Source organism: Cyprinus carpio, chromosome A7 (genome assembly GCF_018340385.1).
Source record: "Cyprinus carpio isolate SPL01 chromosome A7, ASM1834038v1, whole genome shotgun sequence".
Taxonomy (NCBI): domain Eukaryota; kingdom Metazoa; phylum Chordata; class Actinopteri; order Cypriniformes; family Cyprinidae; genus Cyprinus; species Cyprinus carpio.
This window is the reverse complement of record NC_056578.1, coordinates 26,630,009-26,654,619: the sequence shown is the minus strand read 5'-3', so window position 1 is coordinate 26,654,619 and position 24,611 is coordinate 26,630,009. Positions and strand designations below refer to the sequence as shown.

Below are 24,611 nucleotides of genomic sequence, written 5' to 3'. Positions count from 1 at the left end.
AAATATTTCTTATCCTGAGGTGATGTTCTAAATAAGACCACTTACTAATTTGTAGCGCTATCTATTTATGCTACATGAGCGCATTCACTTATGCAGAACAGCCCTAAGCACCTTTCTTATGTCATCATCTTTGTTCATTAATGCAGCCGAGTTGAATAATAAACAGTGATATGATCACTGACTAAAATAACGGGAAGAGGAGAGATGAAGAGCAGATGCAGGATGTAGGCAGGCAGTGGTCCCTGATTTCTGGAAAACACCCTGCGTGTTTACGCCTACGTGTTGTGAATAATACAGGAGATGTACGTGGGTGCAGACAGAGTGCCGGTGTGAAAATGCAGTGCTGGCTTGAATTCAGCAGGTATATTTAGATCCGCTTGGAAAGAAGAGAAAGACATGCTCTGTTCTGCATTCTGGAAACATCCATAAAGCTCTCCTCACTGGCTGTGTGCCCTTCATTTTCATGATGTATCCCCTAATTTAGTTGACAATGAATTTTAGGAACTGTAATGCAGCCAAAACTTCTTAGATGAATGATGTTTTGATAAATGGTGCTGTACTTACATTAATGAACAGCTTGCAGAAATATTCACAAACACACACATACATTTTCTACTCTCCTGCTAGACACTGTCATGCCACAATCAGCTAACATTCTGGTTCTTCTCTTCCTCAGTTTCCTCATTTTTATTTCACTCTCTCCTGAAGTAGAAACATTTTATAGAAGGTCATGCCTGTATGTTAGGAGTTTAGTTGTGAAGTGCTGGAGGTGTTTTGACATTTCTTGGTTGGGCAGACCAGTGAAAGAGTGACTAGCATCAGAATACAGCTCTTCTGAAGACTCTGAACACAACAGCAAGTGGCCATGGTTGTGTAGTTGTCCTGCTGATAGATGTTGTAACTACACCATTTGAATTCAGAAAGCATCTTTCTCCATTGACAGCCATTCAGGGGAAACGTGGGATTGAGTACGGGGCCCACAACATTCTGTATTGTTATCAGTCAATTTAAAGGGATAGCTCACCCAAAAATGAAACTTCTGTCATCATTTATTCGCACTCCACTTGTTCCAAACCCGTATAAGTTTCTTTCCTCTGCTGAACGCAAAATAAGATATTTTGAAAAATGTTGGTAACCAAACAGCCATTGACAACTGGTTGGTTACCAGCATCCTTCAAAATATCTTCTTTTGCCAAACTCATACAGGTTTGGGACAACCTGAGATTGAGTAAATGATGACAGAATGTTTATTTTTGGGTGAACTTTAATGCCTCACTTTAATGTCTCTATGCTAAATAAAATTATTCATTTCTTTTCAAAAAAAAAAAAAAGTACAGTACAGTGGAGTATATTGCTAATATTTCATTACATTACATGTTTTGTTTCTCTAAACTGGAGAACACTCAAAAATGCATAAATTTGTTCATTTTTTTCAGCTTTTTTGAAGCTCAATTATCTGTTGCTGCACAACAGAAATATATTCATGTTGAGAACAATATGTGACCCTTGACCACAAAACCAGTCATAAGGGATAATTTTCGAAATTGAGATGTATACATCATCTGAAACCTGAATAAATAAAACTGGAATCTGAGGATGCAAAAAAATCTAAATATTGAGAAAATCGCCTTTAAAATTGTCCAAATGAAGTTCTTAACATTGCATATTATTGATCAAAAATTTAGTTTTAAAATATTTGCAGTAGGAAATTTACAAAATATCTTCATGGAACATGATCTTTACTTAATATCCTAATGATTTTTGGCATGAAAGAAAAATCAATAATTTTGACCCACACACTGTAATTTTGGCTATTGCTACAAATATACCCCAGCGACTTAAGACTGGTTTTGTGGTCCAGGGTCACATATTTATTCATTGTGATGGATAATTAAAGGAATCTGACCTTTGTTTTCCCTCATATTTATATTAATGTGAAACTGGAAGCAATTGCTGGATAATTTCATGTTCATAATGACCCTGGTGTGCTAAAATTTGCAAATATGATTGGGAATATACTTCAGAGATATTTTACTCATAAGAATTTCTAAGCGTACCATTAATTGTGGCCAACGTATATAAGAGAAAAACATGTATTTCATAATGAGACCACCCCCCCCACACACCTTTTTAAATTCTTATTTTTCAATAAAAGGTTAGATTTTTTTTTTTTTTTTTTTTTTTTAATTTTTAAAATAAAAGATCATTAGGATTAACAATGCAGATTTATTTTCACAGCCTTTTTTGATCACTTTACCAAGGGTACCAACAATTCTGACCATGACTGTATCATTTATTTAAAGGCTCTGACCATAAAGTTGTTACAAATATTGTGGTTTCTAATCACAGACCTATTAATGATTTCTCTATTCTCCATTTTTATCATAATTGCATACAGTATCTTAGAAATCTTTCATTCATTTCTGTCTCTCTAGTATGGACCCTTCCACCTGGCTGAAGATTCCTCAGTGGGCACCACAGTCACTGTAGTGTCGGCATGGGATGCGGATGAGTGGGGTGGGGACAGCTGGCAGGTGGACTACAGACTTGAATCTGGGAATGAGGAGGAGGTTTTTACTCTAGTGACTGACAGACAGACCAATGAAGCTGCCATCATCCTTGATAAGGTATCTTCTCTGCCTGAAAACTACCGCTGGTCATAGATGCATAGATACACATCAAACCAGGTTGCACTTGTTTTAAAGAATGTGCTTTTAAAGCACAAACATTCTTTTTAAATGAGGGCTTGGGAAAAGCTAAAGATTTTTAAAAAAAAAAGAAAAGAAAAGAACTTTCAACGGTCTGTTCTTTTTCACTGATCTAGGGGAAAAATCTTGAATTATCACCCTGACATAATGTGATTGTTCTATGTTTATACAACTTTTAATCTGTGATCTGAATTCGATGTTCTGTCGGAAACTTCGAAACACATCCAAGTGAGCCACATGCAGTTTTGTGAAGTGCTTACAGAATGGGACTGACACTGCAGATACTCATCGTCAAATCGTCAAAATGTATGATTGTTCATACTCTTGAGTTACTATAATTATCTCTGTGTTTACCTTCGCTGGAACAGTTTCATTTATACTAGCTGCTATTTTTATAGGTAAAGTTAAGGACATGATGAGGTTTAAGTGTTAAGTTGTTCACCACTCAGCCCCTCAAACACTACTTTTCAAATATTTCACAAAAAGAGATGTTTGGGTTTTAAATAGTTTATATACCGTTCAAAAATTGACACCAATGTGAACTAAAAATGTCTTTGCACAGTTGGTAAAAAAAAAAAAAGTTCATATAGATAAAGTAAATGACCAGAAAATGTCTAGTATCAAATGCCATTTAGTTTGATATAGCACAATTAAATGGGTACATATTAAGTGTACATATTTTCGAGGACACTGTTTGAAAACAAGCAGTTAAGTCATTATTTAGCAGGCCATTCATCCAGGACTCAAGGCCTGATCCTCACTGTGACCCACATTCCCTTCAGGGAGTTTGACATTTCAGCAGAGGGTTTCTGAATCCTGATGTTTGCTGATATGTCAAGGAACTGAGCCATTTGTTTATCTTGTGTTCATCTGTGTTCTCGTTTGCTCTGCACAACTCTCTCTGTTGTTGTTCTGTGGCTCAGTAATTAAGTGGTTGTATTGTATTTTTAATTGGCAAGCGTTAATTACAGTATGCCATGTTTGCAGCACAGGCAATCAACACTGGAGACCAGTGTGAGTTTTTGTGTATGGTCAGTTTAATGCAGGGATTGGCTGAGGATTTGAGAACAGCTCATTTCTTGTCCATAGTAACAGGTGTGCTGAACACACTCATGTGTTCTAAGTGAAGCAAAAGGATATAGGAACTCACTATTCCATGTGAAGGGCACTAAGCTTTGTGTAACATTTTTAGAAATTCATTGTTGTAAAAAGGTTTCTCAAACTGAATTAGAAAAAAAAAGAGGTCAAAGTAACATGACAAGAAGTGTCTGATTTTTCTAAAGTCTTAAGGTTGAACCTCCAAGGTTGTCTGGTTGTGGAGAAGTGGCCAACTGGACACCACTATCAGGTTTCTGGCTGCTGATTTGTAGATCCTAGTTGTACAGTACACTGTTGTTGTGGTTGATTGATTGGTTGACTCAACTTGACTGGGATGACAACTGGAATAAGGGCAAAGAATGGCAGAACATCAGGGTCTGGTCAGAATGCTGTCTTCCATTTAAAATACAAGTGAATTAAGTGACTTAAATTAAATTAAGTGAAGTTTGGATGTAATATTACTAGTGGAAAAAACGGTAATGCTATTCACTTCTAGTCAGTAGCATTAGTCTTTTTAACTCTGCCTCTGTCTTTCAATTTTTTTTTTTTCCTTTCTGGGAACATAAACACAGATTCAGCATTTGCATCATCACTGACTACTGTCACGGAGTCAACCAACAGAGCAGCGCCAGACCTCTGCACTTCACCCACTCATTCACCCCGGAATTCTAATCACTCACACCAATACCCACCATTCATAAGCACTCACTGCACCAGTCACCATTGTCTAGTCTCGTCTCTTCTCTACCTTTGGTCATAGTCCTAGCCTCATCTTGTTGTCCCTGATTCAAGTTTGGATTCATCTTCTTCTGTCTTCTCGTCCGACTGCCTGTACCTGCAAGACTGTTCATTCCTCCATTCTGCTGAATTACTATTTACGGTGTTGTGTACTTACCATTGCTGTGTATCGCTTGCCTCCATTGCTTCCACTGCTAATTAAAGATCTCTGTTGAGCTTATCTGCCATCTATCCTCTTCTGTCGTGACAGAAGACTAGACCAACAACACATCTTGGACCCAATCTATGTTCGTCGCCCTGTATCAGACCCATTCACTGAACTCATACAGGCTGTACGGCAATCTCTACCCCCACAAACCATTACATCTTCTTCACCACCACACCACAGTCCCATGGCATGGCCAGCGCCCTACAGTGGAGAGGCAGAGGAATGCAAAAACGGTTTTCTTCTCCAATGCTCCCTGTATTTTCAGCCTCATTTATTCTCTTCAGACCATACCAAGATAACATACATCATTTCACTTCTATCAGGAAGAGCTCTTTAATGGGCTAGAGCGATTTGGGATGCCAATGGCCCAGCTAACAGCACTCTGACGACCTTTACCGCCCATTTCAAATAAGTGTTTGGTCAAACTGCTAATACCCTCTCCAACAAATCACCAAACGCCAAGTCAAATCAAAGGGAAATATGGACAACACCCAAAAACTATCCCACAAACACACCAACAATCACATCAACGAGTACTAGAGAACGAGACACCCCTCTTAATGGCTTATTGGCATGGTCTGTACCTGCAGATCCATCAACAAATGGCCATCTATGATGACATAATTGGACTAGAGGCCTTCATCCAATGCTCAATATGGATTTATCCGATTTTGGCTGAGAAGGCAACTTCATCTCCCTGCCGAATTACTCAGGAAACTTAATATCAAGAGGAAACCATTCTCCCAAGCCTTAAAAGTCTACTTAGCCCTGGGAGGGTTGCTGGGACAGATCACTCACTGCTCACCTCCTAGAACTCTATACATTGGCTGCAAGCATACTGAAACCATCTCGTTCATGGTGCTGGAGGGCTCAAACAGATGTCATCCTGGGATGCCCATGGTTATCTCAGAATTCCCCAACATTCGATGGTCCAGCAGAGAATTCCTACAGTGGGGTGATTATTGTTTTACCATCTACCATATTGTCTACCACCTTTACCAAGGCCCATCATCTTCCATCTCTTCCACTGTGGTCATTCACTCCACCTCTATTGGGAATCCAGAACCCACTGAACATAATGAAATTCCACAGGAATACCGGGTGTTCTAGGATGTTTTCAGTAAGCAGCTGGCCACAAAATTACCACCTCATCGGCCATGGGTCTGTGCCATAGACCTGCTGCCTGTGACATCCCTGCCTAAGGGAAAGGTATGTCCCTTGTCCATCCCAGAACAAAAGTCCATGGAGTAGTACATTGAAGAGGCTCTGAAACAGAAGTTCATTCATCCATCTACTTCCCCTGCCACATCAAGTTTCTTCTTCGTCAGCAAGAAGGATGGGGGCTTGAGGCCTTGCATCTATTATGCTCAGACCATCAAATACCGTTATTATAAGAGAGACAGCGGTGTGACAACTGCAAAAAAAGGGGGGGCACAGAGATGTTTCAAATAGTATAATCACCACTGCTCTAAATGTACCAGCAGATGAAGGCGTAAAAATGAAGTGACGTAACAATGAAATCAAAAGTTCAGTGTTTATTCTCAGAAGTGCAAAAAAATTAAGTTTTCTCACTTGTGTGCCAATATTTACAATGAAAGTCCAAATATACATACAAAGAAAAAAAAAACTGTTCATATTATCTACAAACAAACTTTTGGCTATGCCAATAAATTGACCCATAAAGTAAAGCCACAGCTGTACTTCAGCTCACTCTACGAGTCCCACAACAACTCTGATTGGCCATCTTAAAAAGCTAAATCACTCCTACTTGGACTAAACCGTTTGGAAATTAAAGGTAATAAAGAAACTTAATAAATACAAATAAATATGCTTTAACAGCAACAAAGATTTAAACTCTTATAATATGACAAAATACATACAAATTAGAAACAAAACAAACTGAATTAATTATTTATACTTAACAATGCTCAACCAAGAACTCTACAGATCATCAACCTCCCCCTCATACATGAGAACAATGAACTGTGCCATCTATTGGCGGGAATGCGATCTTCAAAATTGTGGTTTTTACTGTGACTGGGTTTTTGTCTGTTTGGGATGGGAAAATTTTCCAGTACGTAAGTATGACTATTTACATTATGTAAGTTGTAATAATGAAACAATAAACATTTAACATGATTACATAAATCAACATAGTGAAATTTAAGAATAATTAAATGTTAAACTGAGGAAGAAATGACATGAGGACAGGAACATTAAATAATACTTTATACAGGATCAGTGACACAAATAGATCTGTGTTAACTGGTGTTCAGTTTGTGCAAAACAAACAGGGAAGTGTTTGCATACATGAAAGTTAACAGTCTTGTGTCAAATTAAGAGTCCTTATCATAATAAGAGCCTCTAGTCACAGAGCCTCACTGGGACAACTATCCTCTACCCTTAGTCCCTCCCACCCTGGAGCAATTGTGGGGAGCTTGTATCTTCACCAAGCTGGACCTGCAGAGCTTGCTAACTCACCCTCTGTATTCCAGGGTTTCATGAACAAGGTGTTCCGGGAGTTCCTTCACCAGTTGGTCATTGTCTACATCAATGATATCCTGATCTACTCCTGGAACCTGACCAAATCAAGTCAAGTCAAGTCTGCTTTGTACAATACATACACACAGAGAATTTAAATTGTGTTACTCTCAGACCCTTGGTGCATACAGATAACACTAACAATAGAACATTAAATACAGATAAAATATAAAGTACAACTATACAAACATACAAATAGGTAATGTAAAAATAAAGATAAGTAAAGCACAAGGCACATGGCAGATAGAGTTCAAACCAGTGAAGTAAACAAACAGTGCAGACATAGTGATTGTAGTGCAAAGAGCTTATTCAGTCTGATTAAAGTATCAAAAATCTCAGAGAGCAGTTCTTTATTTAAACTGACAGAAGAGGTAGTTGAATGAGGTCAGTTAAATGCTGAATGTGGTAGTGAGCAGACCAGTGCTGCACAAAGTGTCTGGGGCAGGTCCCAGTGTGTAGTGGGAGCTGGGGGGGACTGAGGTTCAGAGTTCAGTGGTGCATGGGGAAAAAGAGAGGAGGGGGGCAAGGTCGGGAGGGAGTTCAGCTTCCTGACAGCCTGATGAATGAAGCTGTCCTTCAGTCTGCTGGTCCAGGCCTGGAGACTCCGCAGTCTCCTCCCTGATGGCAGCAGACTGAAGAAGCTGTGTGTCGGGTGGGTGGGATCACCTGCGATGCAGAGGGCTTTACGAGTGAGACGGGTTCCGTAGATGTCCTGGAGGGAGGGGAGGGAGACACCAATGATCTTCTCAGCAGCTCTCACTATGCATTGAAGGGTCTTCCAGCAGGACGCGTTGCAGGCATCATATCACACAGTGATGCAGCTAGTCAGGATTCTCCCGATGGTGCCTGTAGAAGGTGCACATGAAAGGGGCCGGGTCTCTGGCTCTTCTCAGTTTGCGGAGGAAGTAGAGATGCTGCTGTGCTTTCTTGGCCAGTGCTGCGGTGTTGTCTGTCCCAGAGAGGTCCTCTGTGATGTGCACACCCAGGAAATTGGTGCTGCTCACCCTGCCCACAGTTGCACCATTGATGGTCAGAGGAGCATGCTGAGTGTGCACTCTCCTGAAGTCAACAACAATCTCCTTCATCTTCTCCACATTCAGAGAGAGATTGTTGTCACCTCACCACCCGGCCAGGCAGCTCACTTCGCTCCTGTAGTTTGTCTCATCTCTGTTGCTAATGAGACCCACCACAGTAATGTCATCCGCAAACTTAATAAAGAGGTTAGAGTTGTGTGACGGTGACGGTCGTGGGTCAGCAGAGTGAAGAGGAGGGGGCTCAGCACACATCCTTGGGGGGGCCCAGTGTCCAGTGTGATGGTGCTGAATGTGTTGCTGCCTAACCGTACTGCCTAAGGTCTTCCAGTCAGAAAGTCTAACAGCCAGTTGCACAGCGAAGTGTTGAGCCCCAGCTGGACCACTTTGTGAATGAGCTGTTGAGGGATGATTGTGTTGAATGCTAAACTGTCTATGAACAGCATTCTGACGTATGAGTCTTTTTTGTCCAGATGTGTGAGTGCTGGGTGGAGGGTAGTGGCGATGGCATCATCGGTCGAGCAGTTGGACCGATATGCAAACTGGAAGGCATCCAGGGAGGGGGAGGGCAGACTTTATGTGCTGCATGACTAGCCGTTCAAAGCACTTCATGAGAATAGGGTAAGTGCAACTGGATGGTAGTCATTGAAGCAGGATGGAGACGGCTTCTTCAGGACTGGAATGATGGTGGTCGTTTTGAAGCATGTGGGAACAACAGCCTGACTAAGTGAGATGTTGAAAATGTCTGTAAAGAAAATCAGTTAGTTCCCCTGCACAGTCTCTCAGTACACGTCCAGGAATATTGTCAGGACCCCGAGCTTTGCATGCATTGATCCTGCTGAAGGATCTCCTCACGCTGTCTGGGGTCAGCGTCATCACCTGGTCACCGGGAGGAGGTGGAGTCTTCTGTGAAGTGGTGCTGTTTTGTTCCTCAAAGCAAGCAAAGGCGGCGTTCAGCAGGGAGATGGTGCTGTCAAATTGCCGCAGTGGGGGCTTGTAGTCCGTAATAGTCTGTATCCCCTGCCACAGGCTCCGAGTGTCTCTGGTGTCGCTGAATCGATTGGCTATCCTCCTGGAGTACTGTCTCTTAGCCTCTCTGATGCCACGGGATAGGTTGGCCCTAGCTGTCCTTAGGCCCACCTCATCTCCAGCTCTGAAGGCAGCATTCCACGTCTTCAGGAGTCTGTAGACCTCCCCTGTCATCCACAGATTCTGGTTGGCCCAGACTATCGCCACCATGTGAATCAGGTCCTGACCAAGCTGAAACCGCACCATCTTTACCTCAAGCTAGAGAAATGTGAGTTCCATCATCCCAAGCTTCACTTTCTGGGCTATATTATTCACCGCAACGTCATACAAATGGACCTGAAGAAAGTCCAGGCGGTAAGGGACTGGCCTACTTCAAGGACCATCAAGGACCTCCAATGCTTCCTGGGCTTTGCCAGCTTTTTCCTGTGGTTTATTGCTAATTTCAGTCTGCTTAGCTCACCTTTAACATCCCGGCTCCAACAAAGGCCCATGTCCCCATCTTGGACATCCGCTGCACAAGAGGCTTTCCAGCTCCTACCCTTGTGCTTCCTGGTCCCAAGCTTCCCTTCCTGGTTGAGGTAGACGCATCCACCACCATGGTGGAAGCCATCCTCTCTCAGTGGCAGGGTGAACCTCCGGGACTCCATCCATGTGCCTTCTACTAAAAAAAAAGCTGTCCCAGGTGGAGCGTAACTATGATATTGTTAACCATGAGCTGCTTGGCCCTCAAAGAGTGGAGGCATTGGCTCGAGGGATCCCGTCACCCATTTACTATCATCACAGATCATAAAAATCTGGAGTATCTATAAAATGCCAAACTTATTCCACTAATGGGTCTACCACTGTGATGGAAGCGGCTGACTACCCAAGGACATCATGTCAGACCATGGTCCCAAATTCATTCCCTGGGTCTGGCAAGCATTCTTCAATCTACTCGGAATATCCATCAGTCTTTCTTCATCATTTGTCAACATCATAATTTGTTCTAAATTATAAGGATGATTTTTGTTGTTAATGTAAACGTGCATTAAAGGTGAAGCCTTGAGAATTAAGTTAAATGAGAAATGAAAATGAAAAGATGACAATTACAGGTATGGATAACCAAAGACTGTTTTGACATCGCCCAATCTCAGATAGGCATTTATCTGCATTCTGTTACATTCTGTATTACAGCCTTGTTTTTCTGGAAAACATCCCAGTGTATGACATACAGCCAAAGTGATTTCAGCAGGTGTGCGCATCCATTGAAATATCTGACCTTCAGCCTGAAGAATGACATCAGAGCATACAATGGGTCATTCAGAACCTGATTTGAACACATTTTACCTTCAGAAATGCAGTTTGACACTTTTTGTAATGACCAGTGAGACACTCTCAGATTGTGTGATTTTGTCCTGGTCTACACTGTGCTGGTACAGATTATTAAGACAACTGCCTGTGAAAATCAGAACACTGCTTTTTTTTTTCTTTTTATATAATTATTTTCATAATTACAGTGTGCCATTCATTTCTCTTGAAAAAATGTAATGTACTAACAGTGTGCTCACTGGCTAACTGCGTGCAGGTGCTTGACTTTGAGCGGGAGAATGAGTATATACTGGTACTGAGCGCTCAGAACCCAGTTGCTCTGGTCCGAGGCAGGTACGGACCAGCATCCACAGCAACTGTCACCATTTTTATTGATGACATCAATGAAGGCCCTGTTTTGTCTCAAAGCCATTATGAAGTCACTGTCAGAGAAGGGGAGGAGCCAGGACGTGTTATTGCCACAATCAGAGGTTATGACCCTGACTCTCATCCAATCAGGTAAGATGATATTTCACTCATTTAAATTAGTAAAACTACCAATCACAATACAAATTGTATCTATACATCAGTTGCCATTCTGTAACAATTTCCAGCTGCCCCTTACATTCGTAAACAATGAGAGATTCCCCAAATTAATAAATCTCAATTGACAAGAACACATCTTTCTCAAAATCTAAAACACACAGAGAAAACTCACTATTTGCTTAAAAACAAAAACTTGTTTAAAAAACACACACACACACACACACAAACTCTTAATCCAGAAGTGTAAATGTGTGGAAGCATAATTTAACATGTCGTATGTTGTTTATATAGATTTCAATCATTTTCCATTGGAAGGTAGAAAAGAATCTGAATCTTGATCTAAAATTCATTAAAACAGTACAATACAATACAATACAATTTAAAATAACTGGTTTATTTTGTAATATATTTTAAAATGTAATCTCTTGCTGTGGTGGTAAAGCTGAATTTTCAGCAGCTATAACTCCAGTCTTCAGTGTCACATGATACTTCAGAAATCATGCTAATATGCTGAAAACATATTATTTCAAATCTTAAAGCAGTTGGGCTGCTTTATATTTTTGTGGAAAATTTTATACATTTATTTCAGGATTCTTTTAATAGAATGAACAGCATTTATTTGAAATAAAAATCTTTTGTAACATTTTAAATGTCTTTACTCTCACTTTTGATCAATTTAATGTAATTCTTTGTATATTATTTTACTAAAAGATTTTTTTTTTTTTTTTTCATTATAATCCATAATGTTATAATTGCTTGATTATGAAAGAGAATATGTGATTCAAAAGCTGTTCTTTCCTCAGGTATTCACTGAGAGGAGACACTAAGAAATATTTCTCCATTGGGAAGTACTCAGGAGAGCTCAAGACGGTCCAGGCTTTGGACAGAGAGGAGAACAGCACCTACACCATGGAGGTGGTAGCTGAAGATGGGCGTAAGTGACAATTTACCCCCTCCTCATGTGTGCATTCACTGTGGAGGGCTGTCAATTCATGTTGTTTGTTTGAATAAACATGTCCATCAAACTGAAGTTATTATACAGAGCAAGTACAAAAAGAAGATGCTATCAATACGAGACATCTGGAGAAAATCAACATCCCTCGGCTTTCATTTTTTCAGAATCATCACTGCTGCCGAGACACTTGACATTTCAAAACGCTGTGACAGGCTTTATTCAGTATCAAATCTCATTGAAAATTCTGGGCCACATCCACATGCCAAGAGAGAAATCTCAGACATTGTAACTAGCAGTGAATGAGTCACCAACTGAGATGTTGCGGTGTGTGAACGATGTGTGTGTGCTATAGAATTCCACATCATTTCTCCGCACCTTAATGTAGGGCGCAGATCAAAGATTTAAGGTGTGAAGGTCACAGTTCACCCTTCAATTACCTTCTGCCCCCATCAGCACTCTCAGATGAGAAATCAGTCCAGTCCAGAATGCTCAGTCACAAATGTTTACGGGGGAGAAAAAAAGAGAGAGATGAGACAAGAAGAAGAGATATGACTCACAACTCCCTGTCTTGTGTGGCCTTGAGTGTTGAAGCAGGGTTCGAAAATGAGAGAGAGTGTATAAGAGGAAAAAAAAAAAAAACTCTAGATGATAGATAAAAATAATACACATATCCCAGTATCTGAGAGCTTCTGACCTTCAAGGAATTGTTGTGCATATATATATATATATATATATATATATATATATATATATATATATATATATATATATATATATATATATATATATATATATATATATACAGCTAACATGTGTGGCAGAAACTTGAGTTTAGCTTTACGGTACCTGTTAAGAAGAAGCTCCATAAATTATGCATCTTGATTAAAACTCAAACATTCCATTTAATTCCTACATCTTTTAAAAGCACAGCCAAAGATTCCGCTTGTTTTGCCCCATTGTTTATCTCTGCATATTTTGGCAAATCTTCACATTTTGAATTGCACTTCTATAACCAAATCTGAATTTCTTTTCCCATATAACACATCAGCCATGGTCCAACACCAGCTAATCACCCTTTAGCTCTGCCTGCAATAGTAGCTACCCCCCAGTCTCTCTCTTTAGTTTAGGCTGGAAAAAGACTGACAAATCTGAGTGGGCCACCCTAAATCGTTTGATGGTGCGTGGGAAGTTCAATGATTACACTTTTAGGGGAGATAAACCCATGAATGACATACTTATAGTAATCGATGAGCAACAAACTGGATTAATAGGATGTTTTTTTACAAAATCTAACAAATTTCTTGTTTAAAGTCTGGTCTTCAGCTAGGCAGTCATTTATTAGTCATTCATTAGTGTTGGGGTCTTCACCGGGGGTCCATAAGCCCTGGGACGTCCATGGTGGTACCGCAGGTGGTCTGCCAATTATAGTTTAATTTCAAACTATTTTGTGAGAAATATTAGTCTGGTTACAAAAATAGTTCTAAAGTTAAGAGGCTAAAATTCAGCTCAATGTATTAATGTCTTTGCTATATAGGTGTCATAACAAAATATGTAAATTCATAAATGTGTAACTATATGAATGTTTTACAAGGCAGGCTTAAAATGCAAACACTCAATAAAAAGGTCTGTCTGAAATTAGTTGCAATTTTTTATTATTATTATTATTCATTTGCTTTGGGTTTGCTAGTGATTGATGTGATTTTTTTTTTCGCCACCTTCAGGAAAATTATAATTTATCTTTGGTGTTTTTGTTATTTGTTTATTTTGGAGGCTTTTTTTCTCTTTTTTTCTTCTGTAATATGTAGTCTATGTACTTTTTCATCTAATGTGATTCTGGCAGCAAGAGCTGTTCTTTGCAAGAAAAAAAAAAGATTATGAAGTTTAATATTCCTTTTCAAATCAAACTTTATTGTTTTATAATAATAGCTCTCTCTTGGTTAAAAATAGACTGATGCCATTGAGCTTTGTTGCACTAATCTCAGTCTGCACAGCCTTTAATGCCATGTGGTACTCACTGCAAAGTCAAATGACTTCCAGCTCCACCTCTCTAGACATCTAATGGGGTGGAGGGAGAGTTGTGGGTAAGGTTAAGGTGTGGTTGGACATTCTAGCTCCACCCATTAGGCACAAATTACATTTGCTCCTCCTCGCTGGACGTCTAGCAAGGAGGAGTGAGACGTAAGCTCCACCCATTTACTCTGCATTCACTCTGCAGTAAGTAGCTTCTCTTTAATGCAGCTCCTGACCGATATTTAGCATCAAGTTAATGCCTCTGTTAAACCATCTCCTGCAGTGAAAAGAGTGATGTGTCAGTGCAAGCAGGCGCAGCAGCAGCTTATTTATACCAACAGTTTAAATCCACTGAACTATGGCTAGAGTTTCATCTCTGTTTATGTACATGATATCAATAATGCATGGCTTAATTCACTTTATACAACAGTTCATTCTGGTTCTCAAATCTGATTGGTTGAGAACCATGAGATATTGTACTGGTATCGCTACAGGCACACCCTTTCACCGTTCGTATCACTCCGCTTCCCGTATTTCTCACAGCGAGGGTCATGGCGGACGCCCTAATCTACTAAAATTTTAAAATAATACTGTTTTTGTGTCTTAGACTTCAAATATGCGGTTTATTAATAAAGATAAGGTCTATTTGAAAATTTGCTTCAACATTTTGGAGACGTGGGCTCCAGGGCATCAGCGGCAGTTCAGCGCTCATGAACCCGCCGAGAGCAGCCTCACCTCGGCCAGATCTTCTGGAATTTGCAGCTGGCTCTGATGTCTCTATAGTGGATAAACATGAGATATAATTCATAATTCAACATGAGAGTAATTCTAATGGGCAGTCTTTGGTTTAATTAATTTATTATTTGTTCCAGAGCAAATAGTTTCAGCTGAAGGAAACATCTTATCATGGTATATTTTACGTAACTTTAATGCTGTATATTAGAGCGCTGCCTTTGTACTTTTGACTGAATTGTCTAGCAACTTTTATGGTGGCTGTTGTTGTAGTTGTTTATCATTCAATAAATAATATTTTATATTCATAGTAGTATTTAGTATTGGGAAATGGTGTGTGTGTGTGTGTGTGTGTGTGTGTGTGTGTGTGTGTGTGTGTGTGTGTGTGTGTGTGTGTGTGTGTGTGTGTGTGTGTGTGTGTGTGTGTGTGTGTGTGTGTGTCCGTGATGGTGATTTTTGTGACATTGTTCCGCCATTAGATGGTGACAAGATGTGTCAGCAGTAAAGACTTTTATATTGAAAGAGACTGAAACGGAAGTTATTTTTACTTTTAATAACAGCTTGTAAGGCGCAGCCAACAAATGCAGTGTGCAGCACTGTAATTGGAAATCACCCTTAACGGATGAAAGATAGTACAACAAAGATATCGCTTTCAGACATTCAGACATATTTTAGACATTCAGACTAATGTTTTATTGTGAACATGAGATTGAGTTGAAGAATGAATGCTGTTTCAGATGTAGGGAATCACACTCTCAGTCCATCTCTCTCTCATAATACTCTACATAATACAGTGAGCTTTTAATACAGTAATACAATAAGTTTGTAATGAAGCGACTCAACGTTCCTTCGTTACTAGTTCTAAAGACGGAGGCTTGAACTATTAAAAAAATCTTGAAAAAATCTATTAAAATCTCAAACTGAAATAAAAATCTCTGCACAAAAGAAGTATTTCAAAAAAAAACTTTTTCTCAAATACACTCCGTTGTTGTTTTTCTTATGTATTTACACACTCATTCCGTCGAACTGTTGTATGAATGCAATATCATTCTGGTACTCTAGCGATACCGGCTCTATATCAGCCTCTGGCCTAATCACAGCCATGCTGATATAGAGCCGGTATCGCTCTCGTAACTCTCATTAAAGGATAGTTCACCTAAAAATGTCATCATTTACTCACCCTAATGTCATTCCAAATCTGTACAAGTTTCTTTCTTTAATGGAACAGAAAAGAAGATATTTTGAAAAATGTCTTTTGTTGTCAATACAATGGAAGTCAATGGTCACCAAAACTGTTTGGTTACCAACATTCTTGAAAAAAATCTTCATTTCAGTGAGCTATCCCTTTAAGACGTTCCACACATACTGAAATACACAGACTAAATGCACACTAAATACTGAAAATGTTATCTGCCACCTCTTCTCTCCTTCAGGCAATTCCTCTTTGTCGGCCTCCACGCTGGTGACAGTGCACATTCTGGATGTAAATGACAACAGCCCAGTTCTGGTGGGCGATTACTCCTGGAAATACCTGTGCACACCTCGCTGGGAGGATCAGGCTCTGGTTCTGGCCTCTCGGGACAGCGATGGGCCCCAGCATGGAGGAAGGCTCAACTTCTCCCTCCGCAGTGACGCCACTGTCCGCCGCAACTGGAAGCTCACTCCCATCAATGGTTTGTCTATTCCTTTACCCACTTCCAGCCCCTCTATGAACTGAATTATACTCGGGCTGAATGTGAAGTGACAGATCTTCCCTGTCGCCCAAGAACTACGTGACCCGTCTTTAAAGATCTATTTGTCTGTCAGTCTTTGCAAAAATACATGTCAGACGATCTTCACTCATTCCCTTAATATGCCCAAACCTTCTATAATCACAATAGCGCTGACATGCCCGGTTATGTTGACCTCCTCTAGCAATGACGTAAATGTGGATAAAATTAGAGAATTGAAAATAAAATAAAAAAAACTGCTGTTCTGTGGCTGTAGCATCTGTACAGTCAAGTTAAGACGTCATCAGTATTGGGTGCCATGCTTTCCACTTGCTGAATCACACACAGTGCAGGTCTGGGGAAAAGAGCGTACTGTCAAAGGAAATTGTCCTCCATGTCTAGTGTCTTCAGACAAATCTGTGTTGATCTGATATCTTCCTGATAGCTTTAGGTGTCGTTAATATGCCAAGCTCATGCCGGTGAGCAGGCTGACTTAGTTGCAGCGTCTGAGTCACAGACCAGAATCAAATTGATTTTGTTTCTGTTGTTCACTCCTTGTCTTTCACGCTCAATTTTTCTTCTTGGTCTCTGTCTCAGTATTTCTCAGTTTATTTTTTCCTTCTTGATAATGGATAAAAAGCCCCCCTCTAGTGACATAGGGTAATTATGCTACCTTTAATTTATATGGTCTCACAGCTGGGGCCGGTAGGTTGAGAGGCTAAAAGTGTACTTCCATTGACTTTTCATGTGACTGATCTTTAGATATCCAACAGTGAGTTTTTTTGTTGTTGTTGTTTGTTTTTTCACACTCACCTCTCTCTCTTCCTTTTTTGCTCTATCATGAAAGCGTGTGGAGAATGATGGTGATGGATGACGTAGTCTGACGTCTCTAGGTCTTAATTTATATTTCACCCTGAACATGTGTCTTAGCTTGTGTGATGTGTGTGTCCGCTCATGACACAAGCACATCCACCTCTTCACTGTCTTAATGGAGTTCAGTTTCTGAATTTAAACTGAATTTGAATTAAGGATGAAAAAAATCTAAATTACAAATAAGAAAGTCATCTGCTTGCCTTTATTTACTACGCATCATCAGTAAGGTGTACACTGAATTTGATCTTTTAAAAAGACAGTCTACATTAAGCCATGTTTATCATTTTTCACAATGTATATGTGCCCAAGTTTGCTCACATATCTTTGTTTTTCTTCTTTTGAGAAGTGATCTAAATATTCATGGAATGAAAGAGAACATGCTTGTTTTGCAGTTTTCCTGGTCTTCATGCCAGTCACGTGACTGAAAACTATGAACAGTCCCGATTAGAGATCGACCGATATGGGTTTTTCTATAGCCGATGCCGATGTTTAGAGGTCAGGGTCAGCCGATGGCCGATATGTGCTGCCGATTTTTAGGGCCGATATCTTGAAGTTTTCCCCCTTCATTTGCATGCTAAAATGTCACACTAATAATAAGTGGATGCACAGCATTTCTAAACTTATCATCATTTATTGAGCACAGACTTGAACCATCTCTCGAATCTTAATTTTGTGCACTGCACGGTAATTACAAATAAAAAAAAAATGATCTAAAGTTAACCAAACAAATCAATAAACTGACCAAGTATTAAATATGTAAAACAGGTAATATATATATATATATATATATATATATATATATATATATATATATATATATATATATATATATATATATATATATATAAATAATATATTAAATAATATATTATATAATATATATATAAAGTCAATCATTTACATAAAAGTTTTAGAGCATTTATTAAGCAGATTTTTTCAAGTTTGTTGGAACATAAATGTAAACTTAAATATACATTTAAATAAAAGAAATAAAATTTTATAAATAAAAATCAATTAAACTGAAAAATATAAAAAATAAAATATATAAAAAATAAATAAAAGTAGTGCTGCAAACACACTAGCAACCAGCAACATTTGTGTTTGGTATAAATGACACAGAACATCTAAAGTGCATTCTAACTTCAAACTTACATCGCAGTCTGTTCATTATTAAGATTAAGTACACTCAACCAAACATATAAAAGGTTACACTGGTCAGTTTTAAATAGACCGTAGTTATACCGGTCCACTCTGCTGTTATGCCAAGGACGTTTTTGCTCATGAAAAGAGGATGATCTTTTCCGTCTAGTTTACATTAAAAAAATAAAAAATATTATAGTTTAACATTCAGATACATTGCGAATATGGAAACATTTGGATATGTGCAGAACGAGACGTGAGCAACTACCTCCAAATACATCTAGCCAAACCCGCGCGCGCTCGGCCTCGTCTGCACGCACGCATGCACTGTCACGATCTAATGCACTGTAAATGCAGGATTTTTTAAAACAAATAGGCCTACCGGAATGCAAAAAGTTCACTGACTGCGCAGCACAGCCACAAGCGCCACAGTTATTTGAAAACATTGCAATTGCATTTTAAAATACAACAACGAGCACCACGAAACCATTTAAAGAGGCGCATTCAGCGGTTTCCTTGACGGGAAAAAGTCAACAAAGTAAAATGATCTCAAACGTATAGCGCTCTCTTCATTTTATCAAATGATCATAATCACATCTATTCATTTTACAGTCCTGCTACTAGCATTTTATTCAGACTAAAACCCCTTTAATTCGGTGTGAGAAAGCTTTTTTCCGAGTGGCTTTTGCACATAATAATAATAATAATACCGCTGCAGACGCATTTTGCAGCATTAAGCTTATTCATTGATTGTTAATTTAAACGACAATCGATCATGGAAATGATCAAATATTGACATCCCTAAATGCAAATGAGTTGGATGGAAACCTGGCTATTGTCTGCATCAAACCATGCTTCACAACAAATGTCATTCACCGTGCTGCTCCAGGACAGCTCTGTCTCTCCGAGCACGGTGCTGTCTGTGAGCGGGGCGGAGTAACGTTAGCCCTCAATCATGCTGCAGTGTTTGTGAGAACTGCCACCTACTCCACCTCATTTACAGAGTGAAATTCTCTGACTACCTTTATCTCCCAGGACTGTTGTTGAATCTTCCAAAAGTTTTGGCTTGGGGTCCTTCACATGCGGCAGCAGCACTTTCCACCGCACCAATAACATGGGGCTGCCCGCCGACGTGCCTGAATTTAAATCGGCGCTACTAAACACGGATATCGGCCAATGCCGATATATTAAAAAATGACAAATATCGGCCCGATATATCGGCCGACCTCTAGTCCCGATAGATAGTTGTATTGTACTGTCTATATTGTGTAGAATTAACTATACATTTCTTTAAGTGGTTCCACCAAAAAGCTTTTGATGTGGAGGCCATGGGCAACATAATGGTCACCTCTGACAAGAGAGATACCTGTGAGAGATAATCCTGTACAAGTTTAGTAATGGTGACCCCTTTAGTCCCCTGTTGACTAGCACATTAAAGGACTCTAGTGTCAAAGGACACTAGTGGGGCTTCTTGGACCATTGATAAGAGTGAGCAGAGACTGATAACAGCCTCTTGTTTACTGGACTCAGTTCTTGCTTCTACGTCACATGGCCAAATCCTGATTGGGCCCAGTGAGGAGTTTTTCCATAAGACTTGCACAGCAGCATTACACTCGACTGCTTGACTTAATGTTGTGTCACCTAATTCTTCTTATTATTTTTTTTATAATGTTAAGGGTGAATATTATAACTCATATAAATAACTAAAGAAAATAAAGTCTGTAAGGACAAACTTTGATGATGGCCTCATCTTAAAGTTTAAAATAAAGTTGAAAGTTTGATGCTTATATTATACAGCTAGTTAGTTGGCACTGATAGCATGATTTAGCATGCTGCTATCATTGTCTTAATATATTAACAGGCACATATTACTAGAAAGTTATAGCACATTGCGAAGCTGTTTAACACAATTTTAGCAGTTTAACATGTTGCTAACATGTTTTAGCATGTTGTTAGCATGTTTTAGTAACTCATTACTAACTTCATGCTAACATATTTTAGCGCATTGCTAATATTCATGTTGCCAAGCCAACATAATAACTGATAAGAGCAACGACATTGTTCTTTATTATCTTTCATAGAAATGTAAGCTGGGATGTCATTTTTTCCACAGACACTCACACCAACCTGTCGTTGAATGTCCCTTACCTGCCTCCAGAGGTTTACATTGTACCTTTTACCATCTCAGACAGCAGCTCTCCACCCAGAAGCACATTCATCAATCTGCCAGGTAACACACGGACTAACATAGAACTGAATGAATGAAAAGAGAGCATGTTTACGTAAACAAGGAAACCATGTACGTCATTTGATTATGTTCATACATTGCATTCATCAACTGTCTGAACACAGTGTTAAACTGGCTCACAGGAGACTGTAATGTTCGTTGGAGGTCACAAATTACATTGTTTAAATTTGGATCTCTCACTATATTCCCCCGTCACATAAAAAGCAATTAAGCCACATTTCCATGATAAAACAGGCAGAGTCACGTCATTCATGTGTTATTAAAAATTTACAAATAAGCTTAATGACTGTTCAGTCAGAGGATTTTTGTGAGACAATTTAGCACTAATGTAGTCATTATCTGTAATGATGGAGCCTTGTTTTCTCATAAAGCTCACTGATGTGAGGTTGTGATAATAGGTCAGATGTTTTTTTTTTTTTTTTTTTTTTTTAATTAAATCAATGTTTATTTAGATTTTGCCTTCATTTACATATTCCCTGGAAAGCCCATTGTTAAAAATGGATTTATGCAGTTGAAGGTAGATTTAATTTGCTTAAAAATAAATAAAACATGCATACAGGTTAATTAAAAAATAAAACCAGTTGATCTTATCACATAAAAAAAAAGATTCATTCATATTAAATACATTTTTTTAATTGAATAAAAACTGATCTTTTTTTTATGTTGACCATACGGTATGTGCATATTTAACTGACAAGAAGAGGTTCTCAAAGGGGCCACAGGATGACTTAAAATTATTTATTTATTATTAATGAATAATTATGCAAAAAAAAAAAAAAAGATAAAATCTAAAATTATATTTATTTTCCCCCTCAATAAATTATTTGTATTAAAAACCTACAGGATCCTGAATCTAATTTATATATCAACACTGCCAGTTTATCTTAATTTTTAAAAAAAAAGTTTTAAAACAAGCAGTTGTTGTAATTACAGCAGAAATACCATAGGAATTATCTATGGGGGCCATAGAGTCACATAGAGTTGTGTCTGCTTGGGTCCTGCATTCACATCCATTGCTTTAATAGTTTCTCTCATAAAACATCCTATTCACACAGTCTCCAGTGATGCATGGCCACAGGTGCATGGCTTCTCTCTCTCCCTCCCTGTCTCAGTCTCATCTTGTCTGACTCTTATGCTAGTTTCCCACGAGACCTCACCGAAGCAATCACCCTCAGTCTAGTGCTCCATATGTCCTATTTTCCTGTGTGCAACTATTGTCCCTATAACGCATTTAAAAAGAGCTCAATGGTCAATGTTTCCCTCACAGTGACGGTTTGCCCATGCAATGTGAGGGGGAACTGTAGAACAGCACCAAAACAGCTTCAGGGCATGCCTACTATTCAGTCAACAGTGGGCATCCTGCTCGGAACTCTGGGAGTTATAGGTGAGACATGTACACAGCTCATTCAGAACATCCTGAAATGATTGGAAACAGAAGAGGATAACACAATTTGCAGTTCCTGCAATCACATTTTATGTTCTTGTTTACAGGCGTTATACTGATTGTTATATTTGTGAGACTGTCCTACCAGAATTCAACACCACCAAACAAAGGCTGCCAGGAACGCGTGTCACTTAAAGTCTCTCTCTAACTTCTGAGTGTTCTAGACCATTCAGTCAGTTGGTCACTACAGTTTTGAAAGTGAAATCAACTCACTGAAGGATTTCTCTGTTTTAAGTCAAGTTTGCTTACTTTTGATACACTACATTTTTGGTTTTAGTGAAAACTAACTTTTTAGACAATACATATAGATTATTACCACAGTGAAGAATTCAAAACTTTTCTCTACATGTGATATTTCTATGTTATTTATTTGTTTTTTAGTAGCTATGTAGTTATCTTTATTGCAATCATAGTTTATAATAATTAGCGGTGATTAAAAATTTGGGATCAATAAATAAATCAGTTAATTTTCTTTCCTCTCTGAGTTGTGTGATTGATGAACTGAAATAAAGACAATCAGAAAACAAGTTCAGTTTTATTGCTCATATACATTTAGAAAAAGATTCAAGTTAATGAACTTAATCAGACCTTGGTTATTTGTTTGAATGCAAATTAGAATGTCCTCTTTGCAATCATACATACACTAGTGGTGATTAAAACATTTATATATGTATAATATTTATTTTTCTTTTTTTCCCTGAAGTGTATGATTGATTTAGTTCAAATGTAATAAACAAGCTCTGTTTGGTCACTCATAAATGAAGTAGACTGACATTGAGAGAGCAAGAGAGAGCTTAACCTCATTCATGTTTTTACAGGTCATCTTCAGGCCAAGCTGTTTTAGAGATGGAGAATAATAATCCCATCCCTCAGGATAATAACAAGGCTGAAACATTTTCACATTTAGTGAAACAGGAAATATTACCCACAATCCCTTTTAGCCAGCCATCTCCTGTTTATGGTGAGATGACACTGGCAAACGTGACCCAGATGACCTTACAAGTATGCTATATATAGACATTCAGTGCACTAAAAATAGTCACACCACTTAGTGACTCCAAACAGCAGCCTTCCCACTATGACTGTAAACGAAGCCTGTTTGACATCGAATGTGTAGCACACACCAGCCTCAGGTGCTCTTTTAAAATATTGGTAAGCCTGTCACATTGCCTCATGCTCTTCCTGTCATGTTGCTGCTAAATCTTGCCATGAGAAAATCATTCATATTCAGCAGATGCACATTGTAATCTCTCAGGATCTCTTTCATGAGTATTCTGCTATTAAACCATAATATCACATCCAGGGTTATTCATTCTGCTGGGGCGTAAGGAAAGAATTGCAATGTCCAAAAACAACATGCTGATTATTTACCTTCAAGCAGAGTTCCCGATACAGACGTTTTCAAGATGTTCCCTAATGTAATCTTAAAATACAACATGTACGCAGATATTACAAAATATGAATTGCTTTTGGAACTGTCAAAATATTATTTTGCTACAAACAACCCCATGAGGGAAATGAATGGCTATGTTTGCTATTTTTGAAGGACAACAGCCTAAAAGAATATTTACAAAAATGTAGTCATTCGTAGGTCAAGCCTAATAATACTGTGGAAAGCAGGGTCTATATTTAGATTCTCTGGCCTTGTTTTAGTTCTCTTAGGATCAGATCAGTACAGATTAAACTATCAACCAGCTGTAACTGTAAGCTTTTGCTTTTAAACTCTGTCAAAGTTATGTACATTCTGTTATAAAGAGAGGAAATACAGGCTCACTGGAAAAACATGCTTTTGCCAAAAAAAAAAAATTAAAAAAGAAAGGGAAAAAAAGGCTTACCTATACATACAGTATAATTCACAGTAGTTGCCAGCTGAAATGAATACCAGTGGCAGTAAAACACCAACTTTTTTTCCCTGTTAACACAAATTATGATCACTGGGTAAGAGAGATTAATAAAGATTTATTTTTGTTCGGTTCCTATATAGAACAATACTTGAACGATATTGAACAATACTATGTTATGACCTGAAAACACTCTGGTTACCACCGTAACCTTGGTTCCCTTAGATAACGGGAACAAGCATTGCATAAAATGCATTGGGGGACACTCCTGTTTACTCTGAATACTGAAGCTTGATTTGTTCACTTTCATGAAGCTGCATGAACAAATGGCATTTCAGCCCACCAAAACCTGCCTAACTGTGCTGAATGTCATTTTATCAGAACCTTTCAACCACTAGTAACAGCCATCAACAGCTGCATCGTGTATCATTCAGCTTTACAGAGGTTACGTTAGTAACCGGAGCGTTCCCTTT

The 24,611-nt window shown here is 38.7% G+C and overlaps 1 protein-coding gene across 1 annotated transcript; it reads left to right on the top strand.

Annotated features, from left to right (window-relative positions):
* The first annotated feature begins 300 nt into the window (after positions 1-300).
* LOC122145784 (cadherin-17-like) lies at positions 301-22,780 on the top strand. Its single transcript, XM_042761376.1, has 9 exons — positions 301-327; positions 2,436-2,627; positions 10,918-10,994; positions 11,070-11,159; positions 11,990-12,120; positions 16,317-16,556; positions 20,719-20,835; positions 22,121-22,237; positions 22,345-22,780. Exons 1-9 carry the CDS (start codon positions 301-303, stop codon positions 22,443-22,445), a joined length of 1,092 nt encoding a protein of 363 aa, XP_042617310.1. The 3' UTR covers positions 22,446-22,780.
* Positions 22,781-24,611: the final 1,831 nt, after the last annotated feature.